This window comes from Actinia tenebrosa, unplaced genomic scaffold (assembly GCF_029948245.1).
Source record: "Actinia tenebrosa isolate PJP-AT-01 unplaced genomic scaffold, QUT_ActTen_1.0 PGA_scaffold15__27_contigs__length_11533743, whole genome shotgun sequence".
NCBI classification, from domain to species: domain Eukaryota; kingdom Metazoa; phylum Cnidaria; class Anthozoa; order Actiniaria; family Actiniidae; genus Actinia; species Actinia tenebrosa.
Window position 1 is genome coordinate 9779452 of NW_028292575.1, and position 12915 is coordinate 9792366.

The 12915-nt window shown below is 34.4% G+C and overlaps 1 protein-coding gene across 3 annotated transcripts in view; it reads left to right on the forward strand.

Moving 5' to 3' along the window:
• The first annotated feature begins 1434 nt into the window (after positions 1-1434).
• The window catches only part of LOC148911062 (uncharacterized), a 59196-nt gene continuing 47715 nt past the window's right edge, over positions 1435-12915 (forward strand). For 2 of the 3 annotated variants that reach the window (XM_089030325.1, XM_089030327.1), the window contains exons 1-3: positions 1435-1653; positions 5662-5764; positions 5881-6023. In XM_089030325.1, coding sequence (XP_088886451.1) covers positions 5690-5764; positions 5881-6023 — 218 coding nt within the window. In that variant the 5' untranslated portion in view covers positions 1435-1653; positions 5662-5689. The remainder of the gene's footprint in view (positions 1654-5661; positions 5765-5880; positions 6024-12915) is intronic. The other variant, XM_089030326.1, reaches the window with a different exon arrangement.

The window sequence follows — 12915 nt, forward strand, 5'->3', positions numbered from 1 at the left end:
CTCGGGCGACGCCATGTTTATATATACAAAAGCACAGGAAGCCCAGCTCTTGACAAAGGAGACCCAACATTTTGATAAAGGAATCTGTCATAAAATATCGTTTCCTAAACTGCAGGTGGTGATTATTAGTGTTTTAAATAATGATAGACAAGAAGATGGAAAGCTTAAGGTTGTTTTCGCAAGTTATCATTACCTATAGCGACTCTGTACAATGCTAATGAAAAAATGCTTATTGTAGTACTGTATCAGATTAGTAAGTAAAACGAAGTATATACGCTCAATGATCGGCGTTATTTTGGGGCTCAGGGATCACATTTTAGCTAATTTTGGGCTTGGAGATCCGAGTTTCATTGTCTAAAAAGGATCATGTACAAAACTTTTCGGATTTTTTAGGGATTAGAGATGTGCCTTTTTAGGCCCCGAAATTGTTGGGTTTCCTTTGAGGCTTCCTGTGCTTTTGTTTAAATAAACATGGCGTCGCCCGAGGGCTTCAGCTTTTTTTCACAATTTTTTTGGTGTAGATACTAGAGACAGAAGCAGTTAAGACTAATGCTTGTTTTATTAAAAGATCCATTAGAATCCTTCAAATTCGAGAAAGAATTGCATTGATAGACAGCGAAACGACATTGTTTATAAAAGGTAATAAACGATCGATACGGATCACAGATCATAAAGCACGGGCATAAAGCTAAGTTTTATCGCTTTTATATCATTGTACTATCGTGTATTTTGTTTTCTTTTGTTTTTTTATTGCATGATATTTGTAATATCACGAATTTGTCTCTGTTTCGTTCCGGTGTTTCGTTCCGATGTTTCGTTCCGGTGTTTCGCTGTTAAGCAGTGCCCTCATATGACGTTAACGAAATCGCTCATTGTATTCAGTTAACAAAGAAAACGCATGCTAACGATTCCCTAGAGTACATGATGATCAAGACCCTTAAAAAAGACTGTAATTTATTCCGCTCCTAGATTCTGATTCAAAATTGGACTCAATTGTCTCGATTTAATAAGTTGCTCAATTTTGTTGAGTGTATTATAAACAAAAAATCGCATAACATTCTCGTACAATTCTGAATTTGTAGATACTCGTGATGTTTCGAAAGTTCTGAAATTGGATTCTCCTATCAACATTATTAAGGCTCGTCCGATTTTGAAAACTTTCAGAACATCACTTTTAACCTATAAATTTCAATTGAACTCGAGATCATGAGATTTTCTATAGACCCCTTGTGGCACTTTGAAGTGCAGCTCAATCTGGGTAACAAAACAATAAGTTTTAATTCTGAGGAGACTTGAATTATTTTGTTTTGTCCCCCAGATTTGTCCCCCAGATTAGGAATGAAAACAAATCGCACTGCGCATGAGCAGAACATTTCCCTAGCAACCACCGTGCGAAGTCTGGTAAATAGGTAATAAAAGTCACGTACACAGAAATCCGTGCAAGCAAATCGAGTACGCACAGGAGCTGCTGTTCAATCAAATCTTTCTCTGGGATGCATATCTCGTGCTTTGGTAACTATTCTACAAAGATTATTTCAACCAATTGACTTTTTTGTGATGGAGATTGGGGAATACGAGCCTGGAACGAAATGGCGTACTCGGAGAAGAAATATTAAAGAAAAACACTCCCACGTGTAAGTGTTATTTTAAAAGGTAAGCTTAATTACTAAACCAAAAGAAAGGTTTGTGATAAGCTTAAGTTTTAACCTAAAAGACGCAAATAGCCTAATATTCACCAAATTATTTAACTTGCAAAACCTAATTTGCCAGACATATGGCTTTTAATTTGTATTAAAGTTTAAAGTTGTCTTCAGCCGCATACTTCGAAAATGACGTTCAATAATTAAATGCAGTCAAGAGTTTCACTAGCGATTCTTCTAGATCACGACTTTCTCTTTTAATTATGATTATTAAAGGGATGTATAAAAATTCATAAAAATATCCCCGTCGTATTTGATTTTATGATAGTCTTTACTCAAATACACCAATTACTGTATTATTTTTTTTATTGTGTAGCGTATACTTAATAACACTGTCTTCATTGGCTGTTAGCTAATCGTTAGAGTACGAGCTCAAAGAAATATCCCAAAACTGATTTATTCTTAACGCCAAAAAATACCGGGAACGAAAATTGTCTACCCAAAAAAATATGTCGGACCTCCCCGTCATGTTACCCCCGGGTACATCCCCTGGGGTTACATAATGAATTCATATTGTACACATTTTGACTTCATCACACAGATTGAAAGTTTCATAAATCCTTATTACTAACTCTTACTCACATGCTTTTAATTCAGAAACGTCCAAAAAAGTCATATTTGATGACCATGAATTTGATGTTTTTGATGTTTTTTCCCCGAAGCATTTCTTTAAACCCTTAGGTTACTCTGTAGTGCAGGTGTTTCCCTTGAATTCTGATTGCAACTTCTTTTCCCCACTGGTCACAGTTTGTAAAATTTAATAAAGCCTGGGATGACATCACAGTCAGTAACATTATGGTAGTATTAAACCTTCATAACTTAAAGAGCATGTACATTAAAACATTGTAGACTGGTTAACAGAAAAACAAAAGGGCAAATTCGGCCTTCAAAGCTAATACATAATGAGCAAACTGTGATATTGCAGAGGAATTTAATACAATTTTTTACCAATATTGGACCTGAATTGGAAAGATCTATTCCACAATGTAATGATGAAAATACTACCCAGTTTACTACCCAAATCTACAGCATTAGGAAGTGCAGTCTTATCACCTTTAATTTAACACTAGATGATGGAAAAACACGATTTAATAACTGGGACAGCAATAAATCTTCTTATTTCCAAGCTTGATTTCAAGATTTCCCAAGTCACTACTATATTTAAATCTGGTGATGTTACTAATCCAAGCAATTATAGATCAATAGCTACATATCATCATTTGATAAAATACTTGAAAGACAATATTTAAAAAAATCATCAGTCATCATCTTGACAAAAACAATTGACTTTTTTTTGATTATCAGTTTGGATTCAGGAAAAAGCATTCTACGGAATATGCTATATATTAGACCCTTGGATAGGGGTGTGCCACCAGGACCTCAAAACCCTGATTTTACATACCCTACCCCAGACTAAAACTAAGAATTGTACACCCTATCCAAGACTAAAAGACGGAAAATACGGTTTTACGTTTTTTTGTGTCGGCAGAAAGCATAGCCTATTTGCCAGACAAAAACGACCAAATCGTTAACACTATCCCAGACTAAAATGACACCCTATCCCAGACAAAATGTCAAAAAATGATACCCTACCCCAGACCCAAAAGCCAAAAAACCATACCCTATAAGGCTGCACATACCCTTATAGCAAATATAGGGGAGTACCCCCCCCCCCCCCCCCCGGGATATTAGAAAGCCTTGATATGATGAAGCAAGCTGTTGGCAACAAAAAAGTCACTTGTTGTATATTTTTAGAGTTTATGAAAGCCTTCGACACAGTAAATCATGGCATTTTGCTACAAAAATTGTATGCTTATGAAATTAGAGGGCTGACACAGGCAGCTTGATTGGTTAAAAGTTATTTAAGTAATTGTTGACAGTTTATAAAATTGGCAATTCTGAATCTAGTCATATAGCTAGACCTCTTTTGTTTCTGATTGAACATAAATGATCTACCTAATGTTTCTGAAAAGCTTAGTTTCTGTATGTTTGCTGATAACACTAATAATTATTTTCTGTTCTGACACTTAACATCAAGGGAAGTTGAAAAGGTAGTTAATGAGGAATTGGAGCATGTTACGAATTACTGTAAAATTATGAAATATCTGTTAATCTCTAAAGAAACCAACTATTTTGATAATTACATCCCCACAAAAAAAGGCCTGATGTATCAGTTAAAATCAAAGATATTGAACAGAAAGAGTTTATAAAATACTATAGGTTTAGGTTGATGAGAACCTAATCAAATTGACTCAGAATATTAAACATGTTACTAACAAAATAGCAAAAAATATTGGTATTATTAGGAAGTTAAGGCATTTAATTTTGTCAACCTAAAAACATTAAAGGACATCATTCTACTTATAATGCCCCCATTTACCCATATCTTACATATGGTGCTCTCATTGGATGGGGTAATACATATATTATATATATTATTAATTGTCATCCAACTAACGTCTATAATCTGCATAATAAATGTATTAAGAGCTTTATTTTTTGCAAGTAAATATGATTGTGCAACACCATTCTATAACTTACTACATATTTTGAATTTCAATAATCTGCTGAAATTCAAAATAGGTTTCTAATTATTCATAATAAATCAGAAAGTCCCAAAGGTCTTCTGGTCAGTTCTAAAACCAATCTCTGCTGTGCATTCCTACAATACTAGACATGCTTCAATTATTACACACCATCGATATACTAGGACAAATTATGTAATATATACAGTATGAGTGGCCGTGTTGTATCAGATATACAACCATGCATGAGGCATAGCTGAGTGACTGTATATCTGACACAACACGGCCACGAATACTGTATATGACTTAGCTTATCAAACGTCTAGGTTAGTTCCTTTGTGTTTCACTAAAATTTTCAAAATTAAAGTGAATTTGGCCAAGAAAATCCAACTTAAAGTTTATGCAAATGAACACAGTTTTGTATCAGATTTACAACACTCTTCACAGTCGTGATTTCTGTTGTGTTGTCTCATGAATTATTAATGAGTTTGATAAGGTCAGTTTAATTACTTTTATATATACTGTACCAAAATCCCTTTAATTATTAAGAATATCAATTCATTCAAAGTTTTAGAAGTTCATTAAAATCACATCTGTTGAGTGCCCAATAGTAATAATTATATATTAACTAAATTTTCAAAATGTATACATACTTATAGCTAATATAAAATGCTTGTGCTAGTTTTGCACCAAAATCTTGCCATGATTAATTAATATTTTCTGTATGTAGTGATGGTTTACTTGAAAGTTTATGCTACTTAAACCATATATCACTGCACACTTACTGTGGTAACTGTTTATATTTGATATCTATTATAGTATACAAACATATAAACAATTATGCTTTGTTATTCAACTCTATATAAAGTGTGTGAATAAAATTGAATTGAATTGAATTAAATGAAGTAATATTTCACCATTCAACTATTCACTATATGTAGAATTAAACTAGAATTAGTCCCCAGAGGAGGGTCCAGGGCTATCCCAAAGTGGTTTGCGTGCTTATTATTGTTTTCTTAGGTTTCAACTGGATTTGGTGCATCTCGTTCTAGTGATGTTGCTTTATTATTTGATGAAGACATGTTTGACTAATTTGGCAAATGAAAGTAGCCAGCTGTAGGATATGTACTGAACCTGAAAGTACTCCAAAGTACTCCAATATTTTTGATAAGTATCTCTAAATTTATTTAAGAATTTAGAAAACAGATTATGTTAAAATTAAAGGTACGGCATACACTCTACTTAAAGTACATTGACTTTTTCAATTGCGAAAATACAATTATTTTTAGAAAATGGAATTGAAAATGCATGATGATGGAATAATGCTGGATTCTTTTCTGACCAGCCCCTGCATTCATCAGTATAATAATACAGTAATATTGCTCCTAACATATTCTCTTAGTACTGTTTCAATGGTTCTTTATCTCCTTTTGCAGAAAAGTCTTATGAATATGATTGTTACACATGGTTCTAGTCAGAAAGTTGTCAACTTCAACAGTACATAGTGGACCAGTACTTGGTTGCAGCATGCAGCTGGCAGGTAACAAAACATTATTACTTTTAAGCATCCCCTCTGTCATATTTAGAGAAAAACAAAAACGAAAACACAAACAAAATTTAATTTAAACCTCTCCCTTATAATTGCAACCCACAGTGTGTGTCCAGCAACAATTACTGGAGGAGGCATTTCAAAGAAAAAAGGTATAGGAGCTATCAATCATGATCAAGAAATGAGTTTGAAAAATGGACATCTACATAATATGCTATATGTCATGAAAGAAATATTGCCAGAATTCAGGTAAAAAAATTCTCACATTTTTATAGTTAAAAGATCCATCACAAAAAAGAAAATAATATAATTGAGGAGTTTCTATATTCATGTACTGGTCACAGAAGAGCCCCTAGGCTTAATATGGAGAGTGATTTGGTCATAAAATGTTTTTTTGTAAAAAAATATAGTGAACGTTTAGTATTAATATTTTAATGATCATATTTTTGATTATTATTTGTTTTAATAATATTTTAATATTTTTTGACATTCTCTTAATTATAAAGTACCCTTTTAGTAATGACTTTTAGTAGTCATTCTACATGAAGTAAAAAGTCGAATGGTAAAATATTTCTTAATTTGAGCGTTGTCTGAATTAAGATATGAAGAATACCGGTCTTTTCGAACCAAAGTCTTTTCGATCCAGGTCTTTTCGAACCAGGTCCAGGTTTTTTCGAAGCACCTATTTACACTTTCGATCCACCTATATACCGACTTTGGATCCACATACATATACATTTGATCCAATACAGTTATGAAATATTTTATAGATTTTTAGTGTTTTCTTTCGGAAATTTTACATAAATATCACAGAAGAAGTGAATTTATCCAACTGCTGAGTGAACCAATCATGTGTGATCGTACGTGTGTGATATGTGTTAGTATCGCTTACGAAGTCAATAAGTTAGCCCCCATAGCCACTTCCAACGTAAAGTCTTTAGCCAAGAAAAAACGTTTTCTCCTTCATTCATATGAATCTCCTAGTGAATAAAGTGAAGGAATATCATGAAGAAGTCCAAAACTTTAGAAGCGAATGATTACTGTTGTGTGACAAGCGTGTATGACAATTAGCGTGTGTGTTGTTACCGTCTCGTCAATGAAACCGGTAAACCTTCTATTTGGTAACGAGTTATTTATTGATTTTTGGAATCTTCTTCAAAAACTTTTTTATATTCAAGATGCTTTAAATTACCTTTCAAACAAATAAAGTAGGGGAGGGAACATCGCGAGTTAAATTAAGTATGTAAAAGAAGACGCGAACGAATAGAGGTTGTGTGACGTGATACATGTGAAACTCGTCAATGAAACCGGCAAACTATCCGATTTACGTAAGAAATATTTGCTTGTTTGCCCAAATCTTTCTATGCAAAAACTTTTTTTTATATCCAAGAAGCTTTAAAATACCTGTCAAATGAATAAAAATAGAGAAACATCACAAAAGAATAAAGAGAAAACAGATAATTCGAGAATTAAAGGAGCGATACATAACACAATTAACACATTTATACACATACATTAGAAAAAGCAGTTCATGATGAACATAAAACCCGTCTTATGAAAAAAAGTATATGCATGCACTTTATAATATATTTTATGTTCAACCCACGGCAAATTAAGTAGGGGAAACATCGCGAAGGAGTTAAAAATTTAAGACGCAAACGAAAAGACCGGATACCACAACGAATTACGGTCTTTTCGCTACCTTGCACTTTCGCTACTGCACATTCGCTACTAATAGAAGTCGATTCGCTACTTAATAGAAGTCGATTCGCTACCTCGAGGTAGCACAATCGCTACTTTATCTCAAGATGCCTGTAAACCTTCTCTATGACATTTAGGATCGTTTATATTATCAGCAATTTTAAGTAATTTGTTATTATTTGAATGTATTTTTAAAGAAAGAAATTTCAAAGCGTATTTGGCGTAATGGAGAAATCGGCCGAATATCCGTCTTGTAATCTGTTATATCAAACAGGTTTCTTGCTTTCGCTCTTTTCTTAGGAAATTTTTTGAAGGATATTTATGTCAAGGAAGAGTTTCAGATACGAAACAAGCAATCTAGTGGAGTTATTTTAGCTTCGTTGTAAAGTAGCGAACGGACTTACTACGGCGTTGTGTTACAACAAACAAATCGAAAGCTATGAGAAACGAAGGCTTATTTTTATCCCCGCTTTTGCTCGATGACTAAAAGTATGACTTTAAAATAAAAGGGTTTATGTCAAGGAAGAATTTTAGCTACGAAGCAAGCAATCTAGTGGAGTTTTTTTATAGTTATTTTTAGCTTCGTAGTAAAGTAGTGAATGGACTCCTGGCGTGAGGCGTTGTGTAACAACAAAAAGTGACGTGCGTGGCGAATACTTATCAGAGTTCTAATCTGAGATTTTTCAGTAAATAAACTACACTCATTAGATTTTTTGGGTGAGTGGTAGTTGATATTTATTTCGTGATAAATTTACCTAGCTCTAAAATAATTTACACAATACCGAGTCCGATTTGTTTGTTAAATGCCACACAACGCATCACGCCGAGAGTCCGTTCGCTACTTTACGACGAAGCTAACAAAACTCTAAAAATGCTCCACTAGATTGCTTGTCTTGTAGATAAAATTCTTCCTTGACATAAACCCTTTTATTTTAAAGTCATACTTTTAGTCATCGAGCAAAAGCGGGGATAAAAATAAGCCTTCTTTTCTCATAGCTTTCGATTTGTTTGTTGTAACACAACGCCGAGAGTCCGTTCGCTACTTTACTACGAAGCTAAAAATAACTATTAAAAAACTCCACTAGATTGCTTGTCTTTTAGATAAAATTCTTCCTTGACATAAACCCTTTTATTCTAAAGTCATACTTTTAGTCATCGAACAAAAGCGGGGATAAAAACAAGCCTTCGTTTCTCATAGCTTTCGATTTGTTTGTTGTCACACAACGCCGAGAGTCCAATCGCTACTTTGCTACGAAGCAAGCCAAAATAACTCCCGGGCCGGGAAATAACTCTGAAAAACTCGACTAGATTTCTTCTTTGTAACTAAATCTTTTTATTTGTCAGAAAGGTTCTTCATTGAACGCAAGATTCTATTAGTCGTCGTTAACTCGCACGTAAATGAGATGTAAATATCCTCTCTTCGCTAGGTTTAGATTTCTCGATCGACATTTGACCAGAAAATTTATGAGTTTCGATGCCGTAAAACACGTTATAAACTTATCGATATAGACTCAAAATTAATATATATTTAATATATATTCCTGATATTGTGATATTTAATATTTTGAGATAAGGTAGCGAATCGACTTCTATTAGTAGCGAATCGACTTCTATTAAGTAGCGAATCGACCTTTTAGGTAAGTAGCGAAAGTGCAAGGTAGCGAAAAGACCGGATACCACAACGAGCTAGAGTGCTACATATGTGAAACTTGTTAATGAAACCGGTGTCGCAGCGATATGTGTACCCCCGAGATATGCGTACCCCCGCACACATAACACTAGTGATATATGTATCCCCCCGTGGGGATACACAAAACACTGAGGCTTGGAATCCAAGCACTGCTGTTCGAAAAGCAAAAGTAAAGGGAGCACATCTAAGATGCAATTTGATCCCTGTTGATCAAAACTTTCCTTTAAAAATGTCAAAATAGTGTCAACTTTCTTCTCATAAGACATCCTAAGATTTGTGCTCATCCTTAGGTCCAGTCTTTGCATACCAAAAGCACTCACACTCTTGCCTGTCATAAACACCTCATAACGCCAGCTTGGTTGTTTCAGTGACAGTATATCATTAAGTTCCTTTTCTATGTTCTTAAACTGACTCTTGATTTCATCAATTGTTAAGCAACGTATCTTCCATCTGTTTTTTTCTTGTTGTTTATTTGTTATTTTTAGCCTCTTAGCATTTTTAATACTTCGTAAACGATCGCATATATTTTTAAATACATCAAAATATTTCTCCCAAAAAAAATTTAAGTTTATATTCTACTTGCTTCAAAAACAATATTACGGTAACATATATTCAGGTACTTTTTGCCAAAAAAAACAAAAAAAAAACACGTGATGTTTGATATATTGTTTTGAAAAATTCGCTGCCACGTACAAAGATAAGTTGTATTTAATTTGCTAAAGGCAGTATTGAATAGCCTTCGATCTGATTTCTGTTTAGTAATGGGGGAGGGGACTGGGGGATACACATATCACTAGTCACCATCTTGGGGGGAATACATATATCACTAGTATTATGTGTGCGGGGGTACACATATCTCGGGGGTACACATATCACTGTGACACCGGCGCCAAACTAGAGTCACTCTATCCGATTTGTGTATTTGATTGATATATTTGCTTGCTTGCCCAAATCTTGAGTACAAAAACACAGCTATTTTCTCCAGTAGTGTTTATGTTAATCTCATGGCAAATACATTAAGGGAAACAAATGGCTAATGAGTTAAGAGGCAATGTCCACAAGAATCGAACAAATGGTGGCAAGGGTCAAAAAATCAAATTCGCACTTCTTTTGAAGTTAGATATAGGCCATTATTAGATATGAATCACTGGGTAGTTGGTTTTCGAAAATATTATTTTATTTCCAAGAAAACGGCCAAAGATTGATTTGGGGAAATTAATTCTGACTGCATAGAAAACTGTTGAATTTGGCTGAAATACATTAGAAAATCACGCTTCCCGAATCAACGGAGGACTAAGGATTTTCGTAAAGATTGCCATAAAATGTACCCTGAAAACGAAAGAAATAATTGTTGGTGCCGTTGTTTGAAAGTTCAGTGTGGTTTGGTAAATTTAAGCTCCATTAGAAAGGTTTTGGGATTGTCGGTATGTGAGCTAAAAACGAGATCTTTGGTGATTGCGTGACCGAGGTTCCACTTTACGTTTAGAAGTTTGATTACTGTAACATTCATGCTAAAAATTACGATAGAAACGTTCTTTAAATAGCTTTATAATCTTATTTTTCCCAAATAAGATTTGGGTCAATGAAAAAGCCGTAAGAAAAACCGTAGCTAATCGTGATGTTTAGAAGTTTACCCGGGGATGGGGGACTCTGGGAAAAAAGTACCGGGGATGCTCGTTGTATCTCTTAGGGGTAAAAATTCGTGATTTGGTATCTTTTAGGGTGTTTAATGCAAATTTTTGAAAACCAACATTTTCTGGTATCTCTTAGGGTGTCAAAAAAGGAGAGAAGCGTGCATCGGTATGGCTTATCCTGTACTGGGAGGCGCTTTTAATTTAATATTATTTGTTGTGGTATCTCTTAGGGGTTAAAAATCATTCAGCCACGCTTTTTTTTAAAGACTTCTGGTATCTTTTAGGGGTCTTTTTGAAAATTTTCGACGAGCATCCCCAGTACTTTTTTCCCGGACTTCCCCCCCCCCCAGGGAAGTTTAAAACCAGAAATGTTTCCTGGTTAAATGTGACATTGATTCACTGCCGTGTTTAATTCATTTGGTCAATGATTCCTTCATTTAACTTGTCTGAGTAGGATATTTACATAGTTTCTCCATCTATCAAAATGTTTGTGTACTAGATTTACAACTAGAAATGTTCTTTAAGTCAGTCCATGAAGCAAAGCCAAATTAGAGCTGAATTTTGTGACAAAGGCACTGGCCCGTTTATTTCGATTTCATTTGTATGACCAGTTTGTTCAAAATTTTAAAGGTCAATTAATGTATGGCTTTTTCATCAATATAAAAATTTATAAGATGTCGAGTTCAAATAGCAATAAAATTCCTTGTATTATTTATTTGAATTAAGAATCTTGACACCTGCAATCTGCTTACTTGTTTTGTTACCCAGAAACATCTCCCCGTTATCTTCCTTGGCTATTCTCACTTTCGAAGTTTGATATTACTTTGCGAATTCACTTCCTCTTCTCTGTGCCAACTTTAATTTTGCCAACGAGTAACGCCGTATGAAAATCTGTATGAAAATCTCTGCATGTTTGTGTTTAAACATCATGGTTTTAGTGTGTACGACAACCAACTCAACAACATTTGCAATCAGTCGCTCTAAAAATCATTGACCTAAAATTGGGTCAAGCTAGTAATCATTTGGCGGCGTGATTTATGCATATATAAACTATATACTGTTGAAACCGCTTTTTTATCGCCCCAAAAATTATTCGACTAAAACAAGATTATAAATCTTTTTTTTTTACGTTTTATATCGTAATCTTTAGCATGAATTTTACAGTAATCAAACTTCTAAACGTAAAGTGGAACCTTGGTCACGCAATCACCAAAGATCGCGTTTTTTGATCACATACTGACAATCCCTAAACCTTTCTAATGGAGCTTAAATTTACCAAACCACACTGAACTTTCAAACAACGGCACGAACAATAATTTCTTAGTTTTCAGGGTACATTTTATGGCAATCTTTACGAAAATTCTTAGTCCTGCCAAGGGCGGATCCAGTGGGGGTCAAAGGGGGGCTCCCCCTCTTCAGCAGAAAAATATGATGCTTTTTTATATTGCTTTCCGTTGTGTTGACGGAAGAAACTCAATTAGCCCCCCCCCAAATTTTGGCTGGGTCTGCCCTTGCCTGCGTTGATTCGGGAAGCATGATTTTCTCATGTATTTCAACCAAATTCAACAGTTTTCTATGCAGTCAGAATTAATTTCCCCATATCAATCTTTCAAGTTTTGAAAAGGTCTATTCTTCCTCAACTTGCAGCATAAATACTATTTCAATCAGAGAACTTGCCCATAGTTAAATCTTTTTTTTCTTTTGAGGCAACTAATTAGCATATGTAAACACAGGCCTCCTATTTTTCCTCGCCAAAAATTCGTCCCTTTCCCAATAAGTTTGAAATCCAGTCCAATGAACGAAAAATGGTGATACATTAAGAAGAAAGTTCAAAAATTGTCATAGATGGTTTATTTTTTACTTGCGCTCTGTTCAATGTTTGTCCACTTTCACTCCTCTTGAGCGTTTCTTTCTTGGGCTTCGGTCGAACCTCTTGTGTGGCCGTTTTCTCGGAAATAAGATAATATTTTCGAAAACCAACTACCCAGTGATTCATATCTAATAATGGCCTATCTAACTTCAAAAGAAGAGCAAATTTGATTTTTTGATCCTTGCCACGAATTCTTGAATTTGTTCGCTGTGTGACAAGATTCATCTATCTTACTTAGATCACCAA